The sequence below is a fragment of the Thermobia domestica genome, chromosome 13 (genome assembly GCF_964235325.1).
Source record: "Thermobia domestica chromosome 13, izTheDome1.hap1.1, whole genome shotgun sequence".
In the NCBI taxonomy this organism is placed as follows: domain Eukaryota; kingdom Metazoa; phylum Arthropoda; class Insecta; order Zygentoma; family Lepismatidae; genus Thermobia; species Thermobia domestica.
The window spans coordinates 101,920,460-101,936,957 of NC_137466.1; the positions used below are offsets into that span (position 1 = coordinate 101,920,460).

Sequence of the window (16,498 nt, forward strand, 5' to 3'; positions counted from 1 at the left end):
TTCTTCTGCATGTCGAATTTCCTTCTCAAATTTCAACCCAAATTCAAAAATTGGAAAATTCGAATTTTCTTTTTCCCCGTAGCTTCCTTCGTTGTAGAGATATCTCCTTAAGACTTGTCAGGTAGATACCTCAGATGGATACCTAATTGTTGACATCAATTAGACCGGCCTGCGCGCAGTGATGCCAAGTACGGAAATTAAAATTTCCTAAATTTGGGCAAAAAATTCGATATTTTCGAAATTTTTGTTTATAAATCCATAACTATACATCCGAGCCCAAGTCAACTTACGCCAGACGAACATTGTTCCTTACTGAATAAAAGTGGGTACAGATCGTAACAATGGGATAATTAGGGGGCGAACGAAAAACTCGTATTTAGGTTCTAACCCTTGATTTTTCTAGTTTTTCCTTACTTTTCTGTTTACCGTAATCTATTTTTTGTACTTAGAACTATGATACTTGTAGGACATATTAGTGGTGTACCAATGTTTATTTTAAGATAGTTTGCGTCTGTCTGGTGGCAGTGTTGCCAGCCAAAAATCAATTCCCGATTTTAGAGAAAACTTTTGGTAAAATCCATTTTTTGTCTATATTAATTCCCGCTTGTTGACTACATTCGAAGAAACGTGCCACTGTCTGAAAGCCTGGTCCTTAGCCTACACAATACACCATAAAATATTTCAGTGGGATAATTAGGGGAAATACAGTTGAGGTTTATAATAAACCATGTTCTGTAAATGGAAGAAAATGGTAAATTTCTGAGGTAGAATTTTATATATATATTAAATTTCATGCTTACTATGTTAAATATCGTCATGATACTTGTAGGATACATTAGTGGGGTACTAAGGTTTTTTCAGATAGTTTGCGTCTGTCTGGTGATAGTGTTTCCAGCGAAGAGCAAATAAATTCCCGATTTTAGGTGAAAAATTCGGAAAATTTCTCTTTTTACCCCCTATTATTTCCCTCTTGCTGTCTACATTGAAACAAACGTACCACTATCTGAAAGCCTCCTCTTTTCCCTACATAACGCACAATTAAAAGTTTCAATAGGATAATTAGGAAATCTGTAGCCCCGGCATGTTTTTTGCTTTCTGAGGCGTAAATGGAGGCAAAATTTCGCGTGTATGATGACAAAGAATTTTTCTGTCCCTTTTTCTGTGGCAGCCAGCGACTTCAGGTTCTCATTGTACCTTGTCAACACACCAAAGAAATTTTTAGATGACTTGAACCCATGTGGCAACAGTTTTGCCAGCTACAAAAAATCTTTAAATTCGGTTAGGGAATTGTTGTAAATTTTCACCTCTACATTTCCCTCAATAATTTTCCTCCCGTTGGCAACACCGCAATGTATCTTGTACCAAAACATAGCCACATCCCTCTTCTAAAATATAGTCCTTAACCATATCAATCGGGTAAATAAATTTGAGCAGTAAGTCGCTAACTGAAAATGTAGGAAAACGCCAAAAAGGACCTGGCTCCGCAAGGGTTAAGAATAAAATGGGTGAAGTATACATTAGCGTAATGAATTTGTGTTTTAAGTCCTTATACAATACCAGTATTATAAAGGCCGGGACCTGTTGTTGACGTGGGCTGCGAACCACGACTGGGATTTAATCTGGTGTAGTTGGCGGGTGCACAGAACATCATGCGAGATTAATCCTTACAGTATGGTATCTCTCCTCCAAGATAGTTGAATTACAACCCAGCGTCGCTGGCTTTTTTAGCATAATGGCAGGGTACAACTTATAGACAAAGGGTTCGTGGTTCGAACTAAGGAATGTGAGCTTGTAGAGGCGTTGGATTTTGTAGAGCAATATGATGACTTCGGTTTGTGTGTTTGTGTGTGTGTTTTCCCAGTTCTTTCTTTCTTTTTTTTTTTTTTTTTTTTTTTTGTCATTTAACCATTTATTTCATAATATCGTCCACTATTTTAGTCTACATAATAACCTAAGATATTTAAAAAATTTAATTTTGTTGTTTAAAGATACGGTGTGAATAGCTGACTTTGTTGGCATATGTACGAAAATACTGTTTTATTCTCCTTATTTGTATTGCTACAGAGTAGTATTTGTTCTATGATATTACTATATCGAGTCGTCTGCAACGTTTTTGAACGTATTTTCATTAATGGAAAAAGGAAGAGTCCTTTTAACTAAAAATAAATATTCCTTTCTGCATTGTAGAAAATTCTTTTACCATAATTTCAGTGTGTCAAGATATCTGTCAAGAATCGCCGTGTAATTTACTTATTCAGAAATAGATGTGCATTTGACTGAGAAAAAAATACCAGTTCCCACTTATCAATACTGAGGTTTTCATAGATGAACTAGAAGCGGCTTTTTTGTGTTACGCACAGTTGAGAGCGAGTAAGCACAGAGAGAGAGTGAATTGATAGTAGGTGATTGAAATTGCCACAATCTACAACTCAGAATTCTGTAGGAACATTCGAGATTTACAGTCCATCAACTTTTGCATAAATTCGCTGTCGAGGACAATGACGTTTTTCCTCCCCACTCTAATATCTTTTCAAGTGATAAAACCACATTCCATCAATTGGGAATTGTTAATCGATATAGCGAGTGAATGTTGGGTGTAGTAGTAAACATTCGAAAAGCCATCAAATGCTGAATGATGTTGCGGTGGCATGCTATGTGGTAACCTTTTTTTTCCTGTCTTTTACTGCAAAATGTGAAGTGACATTGCTGTTGACAACAATACGCTACACACTGAAAATAGTTCTAGCGATCAGAACCGAAGAATGGTAACACTATGCAACACTATTTCATTATCTACGATGTGTGTTACGCCATATAATATGCATTATCCAAGTCTGGCGTTTATCAAGTTAATGTCTTGGAAATTTCTCATACGTTATTTATTGTAGTGGTAGTAATTTTGGTAATATTACTAAGAAGTTTAAAATTTTGGCTGTTGTAAAATTCTGAACGTAGTATCAACATACTACCAAATTCACACAAACATATAGCTATGGTCACAGGGTAGTTTCCGTGTCGTTGCCAATATTCAATATGTGTCTTGTAAAGGTGCAAAAGTACGATACATTTTAATATTGTTGTCGTAATAATAAATCTATTTTGTTTGATTGATTATAAGCTATCTTTATAGAAAATACGAGCTTTCAAAGTGATTCACACCGAATCATTTCAGCCGTTGCATACTCTGAAATGAATGATAGGAGGGGGATCGTGAGAAGAAAATAGTTCTGCAATTATAGTGTTCCCATTAAGGATAAAATATCATGTGTAAATGAAAGTATATGTAGGAAAGTTTTGAAATAATAGATGAAGTATAATTAGAATGAGCCTTTAGTGCGTTGCCTGTTGCGCGACTGAAATCAAGTTACAGTATATTGTATTTAATTAAATGCTAGTAGGGAATAAAATTTACATGTAGTGTACCTTTCTATATTATTTTTTTAAGTGTATCTGAGAATATGTTTCTCCTTGAAGAGAAAAATAACCGAACATTTGAAAGTTTTTTTAAAAAAAATATTGAGCCAACTAAATAATTTTTGTGGAAAATCAAATCTTCGAAGTGTTGCTCCGGACAATATTTCGCGTTCTCTTCTCACCTTGAGTACCTTTCTTTCCAGGTTCTCTATATTACATCCAACCAAGTGAACGGGTTCATACCCTTTAAAGTAGAAAGTTCACATATACAAAATTCCGTGCGTTTGTAGCCAACGTTTCAATAAAAAGTGGTAACAATAAAATAACGTCCCCTTCATAACGGACTTTGCATGAATGAAGTAGACTGTAAATAAGGTATTTGTATTGTGTACCATAAGGCACGTACACAGAATTTATCGTAGAAAAGAGATGCTAATAAAATTAAAATCTCCCCTCCCTGTGCGTCCTGCATATTGAATCTGCAAGTATTGCACTCTAAGTAGCAAGAAATTTTCATATACAAAACTTCGTGGCTGTTCAAAATAAAAATTGTAATAATAGTAAAATTTTTACCCTTTGGAGTTCAGTCTCAAAGAATGCGAGATTTTTGAAACTTACTCGACCAAAATATCATGTACATAAAGTATTCTTCTGCGTTTATAAATTCCACGAATTTTTTGTTAGTTTTTATATACAGAATATATTTTCCCATTCTTTTCCTCTTGAAATTCAAACTCTTCAAAATAAATGATATGATATACTTAAGATTCTAGTTGGCGACTTGTCAAGATACAAAAGTAATCGCATACCACAACTCAATTTTTGCGTGAATGTTGAACAGTTGAAAAGAATGAAAATGCTTTACAATTGCTCTGCCTTTTCTCGTTATTTTGAGTTCGATCACATGGATTACACATCCATATCATCCATGCGTTACAAATTATAATTTAAAATAAAGTGGGTTTTAAGCTTTAGTCAGCGTTTCTTTTATTAAAATAATCAATCCAAAGCCATGGATAGTCTTACTATCCATATTATGTATATCAAAGTATATTATCTACCATATTTTATACCTGCATTGCCAAATATCCAAAAATACACACAAAATAGTTATAATAATAATGAAACTTCCCCTTGTCTCTCCATTTCGGGTTGGAATCTCCAAAAATCCTAAATTGTAAGGACTTTTACTATGTTTTGAGCGTTCATCATAGTAAAAATGATCTCGATTATTATGCGTGATAATGCAGCTTTAAAAAACTTAACGTGTAGCTATAGTAGATGTTTATAGTAACTAAATGAACTGAATAGTAGAAAGAAAACTGAAAATATCATTCCATAATTCCCAAGTTCCTTTTAGCTACTGTTCATGAATGTATTACTAAACCTCTGAAGTAACTTGTCTTTGTACTGTTACTTGAGTACTTGTAATTCATTTCATTAAACTATATCTATTTTAACACTTTTCATCATTATTATGCACAATAAACTAACAGTAAGAAAGTATATTCAAAATTAAAATATTTCTCATTATTATTACTGTCACTTCATTGCATTTATTCAAAAAATTGTAAATTTATGGATCATTCAACTACTAGGATAACGAATAGCAGATAATACAGGTAGGATCTTCTTTCCTACCATCTCACTGCCGTTTTCAAATCTTAGAACGTAGTGGTATTTATTGCGAAACCTAGACGTGATACTTTCCATCGTTCCATTATTTACTTCGATTTCATTCTCAAACTCAAGGAAGGGTAATTTCTGAAGTTGGAGTGCTTTGAAGGTTCTTCAGGCACGAGTTGCAATATCAGTCGATTAATCGTCCTAAAGATATTTAAACTATGCTAAATGAAATAATACGATACACTATTTAACAATAGCATCATTAAAATACTATTGCAAAATAAAATTTGTACCGTAAAATTAGATTTATTCCATCAACGCTTTAAAAAAATAAATATAAAAATAACAGAATACAGAATCGAATATGTATCATTGAAGGATCAGGCACAAATCGGAAGGCAACTGAGTAATAATAATAATAATAATAATAATAATAATAATAATAATAATAATAAAACAAATGTAAAATTTAAAAAAAAATTCTGACCAAAGAATATAATATTTAGTAAATAATATCGTTACAATTTTGACAAAGTATCTTTGCCGAAACTATAACGATATTATTTATTAAATAGTGTATGCTTTGGTCAGAATTAGTTTTTTTTTTACTTTATACAAGAAGATCCAAAGGTAGATTGAGTGGTACTCATGTAAAATTATCAGATGTGAAGATTGTCCATTTATGCAAGTGATAATGTATAACAGTATTACGGAATCTATTATGCCTATGACGTAGTGAAGTAATACGGCGAATTTTAGAAATAAACTGAAGACACGTAATCTCATTAATTACTTAGGACACGTTGCGTAATATTATTTTTCTAACATCGTTATTAAGTCTTCAATATTCATTTCTTGTTTTAATCTCATTTATAACAAGCTTGTACGGTTATATAATTCCATGTGTAATTCATAGATAATAATTATTTCATTCCTCATTTGTTTATGTGTGATATTTATTTCGTAGCCTTTCATTTCATTAGTAATCTCTTGCACATAGCATAAGTATTTATACATATATATTATTCGTTATCTTTATTAAGTATATCTAAGTCTTAGAATAGATATCACATCATTTATATCCCAATGTGTAATAACAACCATAGTTAATCAGATAAAACTCGGACCATTCAAAACTAACCTTACGACACTTCAAAATGTTTAAGCTGTGCAAGTATTTATTCAAAGGTATGACAGATAAAGTACGTTGGAGTAAAATGTATGTATCGTAATACAGCGGGAGGTTAACAGCGATTTATGTGATCAAAGGAAATCCCTTTGCGATGACAACTCAAGTCTTAGCAGTTCATGATAGGAACCAACATCGTCAACCTATAACTGACAGTATTACGTTAAACTTTTTTTATTAAGCAAGTATTATCCACAGTCAATATTCGCATCTGAATTAAATATACGTGAATATTACCTTTCTCTAAGGTAGAATTACAAACAAAAATCAGTCTATATAGGTAACATTTAGTTTTCCTTGGCTTGCATTATTTTTTCTCGCCATCTTTGAGGTTTATAACCATGTCACGATAATATGTAAAATATGTTTTATAATATTCACTACCTAGTTATTCTATGCAGGATATCATACCGGTATACCGTAATTCCACAGCCTTCAGAACTCCTTTGCCCTCGGAATACTTCCTGAAAATAACACACTATATTCGAAACTAAATTATACATTATTTTTTCATTCTCTAAACAAATCAAGTATGTACATTTCTAATAGAATTCAAATCTTCTTTGAAGTAGAATTTAATTTAGTTAATTTGAGACACCGTATCGGTACATGTAAGCAAAAATTCTTCAACTATCTGTAAATACATTTCACGTTTTGCCAGGTTCATTGGTTAATGTACATTTATTTCCTATTATTTTGTCAGACCAAAGTTTTATTTAAAATTAATATGTGCATCAGTTTCTCAGATACCTCACCATCAATGATGAAGTACCTTGCTGTTGTCCACGAGTTACTATGGGTTAGCTTTATTTTTATTCTTCACTTCATATAGTTTTTTAAAATAGATTTTACAATCATAAAGTGATTGTAACACACTACAACACTGCTAATACATATATTTCAGTTTAAACAGACCTATTCGGTGTTCATTTTTAGGTAAATTACATAACTTTCATTTTGTTTCATGGTTAATATTTACATTTTTTATGCAATGAAAGTTCTGCATATTTCAGTGCTTTGCATATCGGGTTAGAATCTCCATTCTGATCTTCAGTTCAACAAAGTACGTTGGTTTCATCGATCTCTAGCCTTAGCGGTGAACGTGAAGTGTCGATTGTCGGAATGCTCCCACGGAAATTGAATTTCCTTGTAAACATAAGGACCACAGAAGAGAAACTTGCTTAGGGCATAGTTTGAAAAATTTGGGGAGAGCTTTTGTAAAATCTTTTCCATTTTGACTTTTAATAAACTTATTTGTTTCCAGTTTATCTTGTGTTTACAAATCACTACCGGTACCAGTTGTGTGTTGTACAAGTTAAAATTTCATATTCCTTACTGTTTTACAGACCATTTATGTTCTTTAAAATGCACTTTATTAAGAAACGGAGCAACATAGTATATCAAACTATATAGGAAGTTGTAAAAATAACTTTTTAAATTTAGACTTGCCAATATTTAGTAAGGTATGGTATTTATACAAAAAATGACTAAATGTATCTAATACTTCAGAAAAACACAGATTGTACGTAGACATGATAAAGTGCAATAAAACACACACAAAAATATTTGAAATGAACTTCTAGAAGTATATGGTATTTTTTAAAAGTTCAGAATAACTAATAAATTTATTTATTCTGTTTGTGATGCATTACATTAAAAAAGGAATAATAAGTTTATTTCAAGTTATATTGTAGAATGTAAAATTTAAACGATGTGGGACAGTGGAAAATTTAAGCGATGATACACCGAGTGTGTACTCGTAGAAGCATTTAAGTAAAATTTTGATTTTGGACAGATTTAAGTATATCTAAATTTAAATGTATGCACGGTAGATATCTGTCTTTCCTGAATAATGTTGATTTTGTGCTATAAGTTGTTTCACAAGAGCTCATTAAACTAAGCAACCACAAATAGCTCTTTTCCCTAAGACTCGTCTTCTTGTCCGTGGATATTTGTAGCCAGAGCCTATTGTGAAGATTCGAAATGTGTATGTGGTCAAGATACGTCGGTTGAATGGAAAATACGTGTTTGTAGTTATCTAGTTGGAATTGCGTTAAGAAAGAGATCTTAAGGTAGAATAAGAAGACGATGGAAGAATAATGTTTCTTGAGGTGGATAGAAACTATCCTGACTGGCTTAGCAAAATAAAACATCCAACGGTAAGCTTTTGTTTCTATGGCCTTGAGATTTCTTAAAGTTATAGGTTGGATTAAATAACAACTGAAACATAAACAACTGTTTGTCAACTGAAACATAAATACTGTTCATTGGATCACATCATTAGACATTTGACTGTAGAATGAGTTTTGTTACAAGAAGTTAATTGAAAGACAGTATTATTTCAGTTCAATCTGAGTTTTGAATATTGATAGGTAAGAGGTCAAATTCCAGGAATAAAATTAAGACTAGAATGAAATTACTTCCACACAAATAGGGATGTTTTTCCCCGATTTTAAACAATATTTTTGAGAATCTTCGTACATCGTTTGATTTCTCACGAATTCATTGTTTTAATTGTTTTCTTCTTAAATATTCTAATTTTTCCCCGTAGATTTCCATATAAGGGTAATCGTATGGTTGAAGACTGTTTTGCTGTATTTCTCAACATGCTCTGGAATGTCGAGACAAAACAACACACAGAGATAGACACAGTTTTGCAGGTTTTTTTTTTTTTTTGTGGTTGTACTGACGTGTTTTGCATTATTTTTGTATAAAAAATACAAATTTTTATAACTTAATAATGTATCTCATTGTGGTTCTGAGATCGAAACAAAATGTTGAAGATCTGAAACATTGCTCATCTCCCGAGTAATTTTATATATGAAATTGCACTGTGGCATTACACTTGTTTGACAGATGTAGATTGCTCACTTGGAACCTAAAAAATTACATTACTAACTAAAATGTCTAATGAAATGTGGTATAAGAGTTTTCAAATTACTTAATATTCTACGAACACTTTATTGTGATTTCTCCTCGTCCTCTATAATAATACATCATATGATAATACCACAAGTATAGCAGTATAATATTCTGTCCTAATAGAACTTACAAAATTCGCATATTTAGCAAAATTGTTAGTGTTCTCGAGACATTTCTCTTTCTTCAGTGGCTCGTTGCCAAATGTTTGACGTCATACATGTGATTTATTAATTATTTCACTGGTAGAGTTTTTATAGATTTTATTTTTCTTTCGTTGTTTGTAGTTGTTTCTTTTTCGTTTTTATTAATAAACATGGGCTGCATTACTATGTTTGAAATTTAAACTACGTGTACGTCTGCGAAAAAGCAAAGTAGAAATTTCCAGTATCTATATAACAGAACTCTCGCCATTAAAGCAGCGTTCCTCAAATTGTAGTTTGTGGACTACAAGTATTTCTCAAGGTCTGCCCTTGTGGTCCTTTTAGGGTAAACATTAATGAGGAAAAGATAGATAAAATAAAATTAAAATGAGTTGTATAGCGCACACTATAGTTGAGAATCTCATTGCCAGGCTCTATTTACGCACGGGCAACAGAATGCCAGGCCCAGAGCGGAAGATTTCGAGGAGCAACAAAATTTAAAAAATCAGGATTAAAATGTGAGTTGCGGAAGAAACAGACAATCAACGATAGAGGAACTGAAGGGAAATCTATGCTGGAAACAGCGTTGACACCATATCGCGACCGAGTTTTCAAATTACTTTTATTTTGTATCCTAGACACAGAATGTAATGTTTTGAGTTTTGTCAGTTCGTTTTTTCTTATACATAACTAAATAGAACAAGTTAGGGATGCAAAATTAGCTTCGACCCAGGGGTGTGAAATACCTAAATAGGGTCTGCTAACAAATATAGAGTATATTGTAAGGATCCCCACCTTTCAGTGTATATTACTTCTGCAAGCATATGTTATAATTGTAAAACACGTGCTATTGTGTATAAAGCAGACGATACAGAAGAAAACAAGAAGGCAAGAAGCCAACGCGGTGAAATCCAAAAATGGACGAAACACCCAAAAATCAGTTATAAAAAAAAAGAGAGACCAGGAGAGGACCAAATTATCAGTTGACGACTGATCACTTACCCTACAACATCCGCTCCTGAGGTCGCATTGGATAAAGGAATTTTGTTACCCACAAAATCTCCGGTAGGTGCATTGGGCAAAAGGGTTATCCGTACCTACCTAATTCCAACCATCAACCGAAGCCACTTTTCGTGTCCTGAGGACTAATATTGAAATGCTTATTTTATACCTTTACAAAGAAACTTTGTAATTAATCCATACAGGATTATTTTATAATAAAATTGGTGAAGGGCTAATCCTGGACGGTTTGGGTAAAAAACCTCGCGACCAGAACCTCGCGGACCAGAACCTCGCCTGGCTAAAATCTCGCCGCCTAAAACCTCGCGGCCGAAAATCTCGCCGGGCCGAAACCTCGCCGCCCAAAATCTCACGGGACAAAATTTCGCCAGGCCAAAACTCGCCTGTCCAAAACCTCGCCACCCAAAACCTCGTGGGTCAAAATCTCGCCAGGCCGAAACCTCGCCTTGCCAAAACATCGCGTCCCAAAATCTCGCCGCCAAAACCTCGCGGTCCTGATCTCTGGACACAGAATCTCGCCTGGTCTACACTACGCGGGACATAATCTTGCCTGGGAAGAAATATCGTCAGTATAAAATCTCGTCACGACGATTGCTTGGATTCTATATATTGCTATATGTATATATTTTGTAACAACACATAATTGCATTAAAATAATGACAAGAAAATATTCTAACGCGTGCTTTGAAAATCTGTATATCTCGTATAAAAATGAAAATTACTATGTTTGTGACGACATACTTCTTGAGCCACACAACCGATCTCGATCAAATTTTCAACATAGATGAGGTTCGAGCCTGGGATGTCTTATGTAATTTCACTTTGACGGCATAATGAAGTGTAGGGGGAGATATATAAAAAAATAAATAAAACTTAATAACTCTTGAACCAAGAGAATAATCTCGATCAAATTTGCCAGACAGATCAGGTTACCGCCCGGGATGGATTTATCGTTTCACTTTGACGAGAAGGCGGAGGGAAAGGGGGAAATATATAGAAATATATAAAAATTAAATTGGCTGCGTTTGTAACTTAATAATTCTTCAACCACCCGATCTGTCTCGATAAAATTTTCAATATAGATGTAGTTTGAGCCTGGGAAGTTTTTTATTTCACTTTCACGGTGACCTTAAGAAATTCTAACAAAATCGAATAATATTTATGAAAGTATGAAATAATATTGAGTTTTTACGTCCCTCGATTATGTCATGTAGGTTAAAGGAGACGTAGATGATCAGGATGAAGGAAGTGGTGGAATGAAGAAAGTGGGAAAAAAACGTGAATACCCCAAGAAAACCCCCACACCCGATGTTTTATATATTATTATTATTATTATTATTATTATTATTAGTTGTAATATGGAATTGCATATTAAGAAACTCATTGAGTAAATTTTAAGGAAAGGTTTCATTCCGCAAATTTTTGGCCAAGCAAGATTTTGGTCCGCGAGGTATTGGACGGCGAGATTTTGATTCACGGGGTTTTGGGCGGCGAGGTTTTGGTCACCCGAGATTTTGGACGGCGAGGTTTTGGCCACGCGAGGTTTAAGGCGGAGAAGTTTTGTCGACGCGAGGTTTTGGCCCGGCGGGAATTTAGCCCACGAGGGTTCGGGCGGCGAGGTTTTAGCTACGTGAGGTTTTGGCCTGGCGAGATTTTGTCCCGCGAGGTTATGGGTGGCGAGGTCTTGGCCCGCGAAGTTTTGGGCGGCGATGTTTTGGCCGCGAGATTTTCTCCGTATCCCATCCCGGACTATTACCGTATTGACTCTACCAATAGACATTACAATATAAATATTAGCTTATATAATTTAATACAGTAAAGAAGTTTGTACAAGTTTTAAAACCTTATATAGATCTTATTATTAAATATTCTTGATATTCTTCAATTATTTTCCAAACAAAGTAATAGCATATACAGTGCGTTCCACGAATGACACTAAGGCCCGTCTCCTTAAGAAGAAACCAAGGCAGATAGAAATACAGGGTGGCCCAAAAGCAGGTATACACCTTTGCATTGATCAAATATAACTTCTAGCTTATAGGTTTATTTGCTTCGACTGTTCCAAGCTTAATCCCTTCCACTGAAATGACGAGTCTAGCTCGTCATTTCCTCCCTGTGCCAAATCCCAAAATAACTAGCGACACTCTTCATAAAATTTAAACTATTGTAATATTACGTAGGGTTATTATATTGATGTTTTGAAAGTTATATAATGACAAACCATCTATAATACACTTTTATAACTTATACTTCAATTATCAGAATTCAAAAAATAAATAGTAGTGGAAGGGTTTAAGATATAAGTAAAAAGACATTAAGAACAAATAATAAAGAAACTAAGTCTACCTTATGGATAACAATAACAAATGATATTAAAAACAATGAGTTGATCAGTACGGAATTGTATGCCTACTTTTGGACCACCGTGTATGAATCTTTTGTAACCTTCAAGGGACATAAAAGACAGCCAGACAGCATTATCCTGATACGGAGAATCCAGCATGAGGGGGTCGCAAGGGGGTTACAGGGGCTCAATAAAAAGTTTTAAATAACAACCCCTATCGTGTAGTACCTCGTTTGAAAAGTAATCACATGTAGAAACCAGTGCTGGAAACTGCATGTCGCTAGCTTGTCCCTATCCAACATGGCGGCCATCCGTAAAGTGCGGTCGAAGTACGTTCCACGCACGCATAACACTAAGGCCCGTCTCCTGAAGGAAGCAAGGCAGATAGAAACAAGAAACTTTTTGTAACCTTCAAGAGATATAAAAGACAGCATTATGCTGATAAGGAGAATTTCCATGAGGGGGGGGGGGCTACGAAGGTTACGGGGGTAACTACAAAATTTTAAATAGCAACCCTCATCGTGTAGTACCTCGTTTAAAAGGTAGTCACGTGTAGAGACCAGTTCTGGAAACTACATGTCGCTAGCGGGTCCCTAGCCAACATGGCGGCCATTCGTAAAGTACGGTCGAAGAAACGTTGCAATGCTGTAAGCAGAGAGAAACATGGTACCATGTGGGACATACGACATTAATGCAGGAAATGTTTGAACTGTGCACCGCCCACCTCCTGGCAGTAATGTAAATGTTGGACGAACTCCTTTCGAGCACAGATAAAAATCATTACCGGTATGGAATGACAGGCATCAACTATGCATTGGCGCAACTCCACAATGTGTTGGGCTGTGTGCGAAACACCATCGTCCTCAAATGGCCCCAGAGAAAAAAGTCGGGTAGAGCAAGATCTGGCGAAAGTGGTGGCCATTCAATGGTGTCGCGACGACCAATTCAGCGTCGCGGAAACACACCGTTCAAATAGTCACACACAAGACGGTGAAAATAGGCAGGACAGCCGTCACTCTGAAAAACAGGCGGAATCCTTCCAAATTCTTGCTTATTATCTTTTGCTGCCTCCACAATCAATGGGACAATCAAGTATTGCAACATCGCCAGATACTTCTCACCTGTTAACATTCAATCGATGAGGTGTGGTGCGCATCGGCACGCGTGCACAACCGCACAGTACGATTTTCGTGCACATCCACACGGTATTTTTATCTTTATTTATTATCGTCCTAATCCGCACGCTTCCTGAGGCGAGGTGCGCAGAGGGGTGGATAACTGTTTACATAGAAAAGGGAACTGACCATAAGAAACTGACTACAAACTTATAAAATATGAAAATAAAACAAAACCAGTACAACATTACGCACATTCATGCAAAACTTAATAACTACATACAATTGGCTACAAACTTATGAAATATTAAAATTAAACCATATCAGTACAACGCATATTCAAGCAACACTTCACAGCTACAAAATTTAGTTTGGATACAAACTTATGCAAAACATATAAAAATGTATGTTGATACGTCTGGACGACCTATAACATGCCGCTGAAGAATATGGAAAAAAGTAATGACTACATAATTACATCGCATTCGATCCACACCCCTAGGCGGCTCCGATAGGAGCCTTGTCGAGTATATCCGTACTAACTGCACCTTGTCGAAAATAATACATGGCTACAAACTTATGAATATTTACACATTAGAATATCTAGCCTACTCAAGTTTATGCACGTACCTCAATATCCTGAGACATCTCTTCAAGTCACTATCTTCTCCCAAATTTTCCATTATTTGATTTATCCTGTCATCCAGCTTCATATATGTCAACCTTCTCCTCTTCTGGTTGTTGGCAAACACTTACTGTCTGTTAAAGACATGGAAACTGGATATGGCATCTGCTTTCAACACCTTTATGAGACAGAAGAGATGCGGTGAATTTTTTGATATGATGCTGTTCAATCGATGATGCCAACCTTCAACGACGTTGTTCGTCCTGTGCCTTTGCCCACTGCAGTTCCACATTTTTCTAGGTACGTTAGCATTCTCCAACCAGTGTTCAATAAAATACTCGTTGAGCGCCTCAACCTTTTCTCCTGTTAGACAGTTCTCCATGATGACCAACCATCGTCAACGCACTCCAGAGGCACAAGTGCCAAAGAAGCACACATCCGCACACGGTTGCGTATATCTTCGTTTTTTATGTACTCCTCCACCATGCCGAGAGTCTGTACCTTCTGCCTGGTTAAAGTGATAGTTGTACCCTGAGATCTGAGCAGCGGGGAATAAAGCCTTCAGAGCATTCACAGCTCCTGCTTCGAAGTAATCTTTGAGCAATTTTGGGTTAGCTCTACACCATGATTTTACGAATGAAAACAGATGTCTGTATGTGACTTCACGTTTGTCGAGCAGCAATGCATAAAGAACGGGCAAGACCGATGTACTGCTATGTATACTTCCAATATCAGCATGTAAGGTATATAGTTGTGCAAAATGTTTACAGGAACTCTTAAAAGTTCCATCCAAGAACCATTCCTCACTGTTTTTCAGTGCTCGTCTTAAACCCTCATAACCGAAACACAAAATCCTTTTGTCTTCTTCTAATCTGTCGTATTGCAAGAATGAGGATCCATCCTCAAATAGGAAAATATAGTCAGGGAAGGAGATGTTGCTAGGCGTTGGTGTGTCCTGTTTCAAGCCGAGAGCTTTTCTTCTTGCTTTGTTCAAATAGCCTTTCTTGTCGCTGTACATTGGAATTGTTGTTACCAAACCTAAACCTTGGTTTACTGGTACTGTCATTTCGTCTTTGAAGATCTGACTTACCGTTGTAAATATTTCTTCTTCTGTTCTTCTCTTGCAGTTTGCGAGTCGTTTTCTTATCTCGCGAGCGGCGACGTCTGGGATACATGTGTGATTTCTCTCTACAACTGCTGTTTCCTCCACCAACTTCACTTTGCTAGGACAGTTCGAAGTCCTTCTCTTCACACATAACTGAAAGAAAGATGCAGATTTAATTAATTACATTTTACTTCATAAATGTACCAAATAATAATAATAATAATAATAATATGGAAACACTCTCCTTCCACAATCTGGTAAAGCTGTTAGGCTCTTCGGGTCCAGAGGACCATTCCACAATCTTTCCAGCTGTTAGGCTTTTCGGGAGAGGAAACCCAAATAATAATAATAATAATAATACATGTGGAAACACTCTCCTTCCACAATCTTACCAGCTGTTAGGCTCTTCGGGAGAGGAAACCCAAGTAATCATAATAATAATAATAATAATAATAATACATATGGATTTTATTAATAAAGTTTTCCAAAATAAATGTAATTACAACTTCCAGGCATACTATAAACTCTCAAGCCTTCTGTTTACAACTTTCAAAATTGGCTTATGGAAATATTAACGATTTTCACTTACCCATGTTGTAGAATCTCTATTCTTCCTCTGGAAATGATACTGATATCCTTCATGCAGTAACAGTTCTTTGCCCCTTAGCGGTCCTTGCGAACTCCATTGCAGATCAATGTGGTACCGTAATCCCAGTATCATGTTTTGGCCTTTTATAGTTTTCTTCACCCCCACCCCAGCACCAAGGTCACGGAATCAAATGTGTACACCTGGCCTCTGGGAACGTCGAGATGACAACAAGGTTTCCACCCCCACCCCCCAAGGCACGAAGCCAGGTGTCCGCACTTGACAGCTGGTAGCGTGGGGATGAGCACGATGAAATTCGAAGATAAAAATACCGTGGGGATGTGCACGAAAATCGGACTATGCCGATCAGCATGCGTGCCGATGAGCACGTAATCATCGATGGAGAGGGGCC

General features: G+C 35.6%; 2 protein-coding genes across 3 annotated transcripts in view; one reads left to right on the forward strand and one right to left on the reverse strand.

Moving 5' to 3' along the window:
* Positions 1-16,498, forward strand: part of msi (RNA-binding protein musashi) — a 1,174,907-nt gene that overhangs the window by 718,565 nt on the left and 439,844 nt on the right. The window lies entirely within an intron of this gene.
* On the reverse strand, positions 6,618-14,777 carry LOC145667698 (uncharacterized). The gene is made up of 2 exons (XM_081735158.1): positions 14,527-14,777; positions 6,618-6,693 (listed from the first exon to the last, which is right to left on the reverse strand). The coding sequence occupies exons 1-2, from the start codon at positions 14,775-14,777 to the stop codon at positions 6,618-6,620; spliced, it is 327 nt and encodes a 108-aa protein (XP_081591284.1).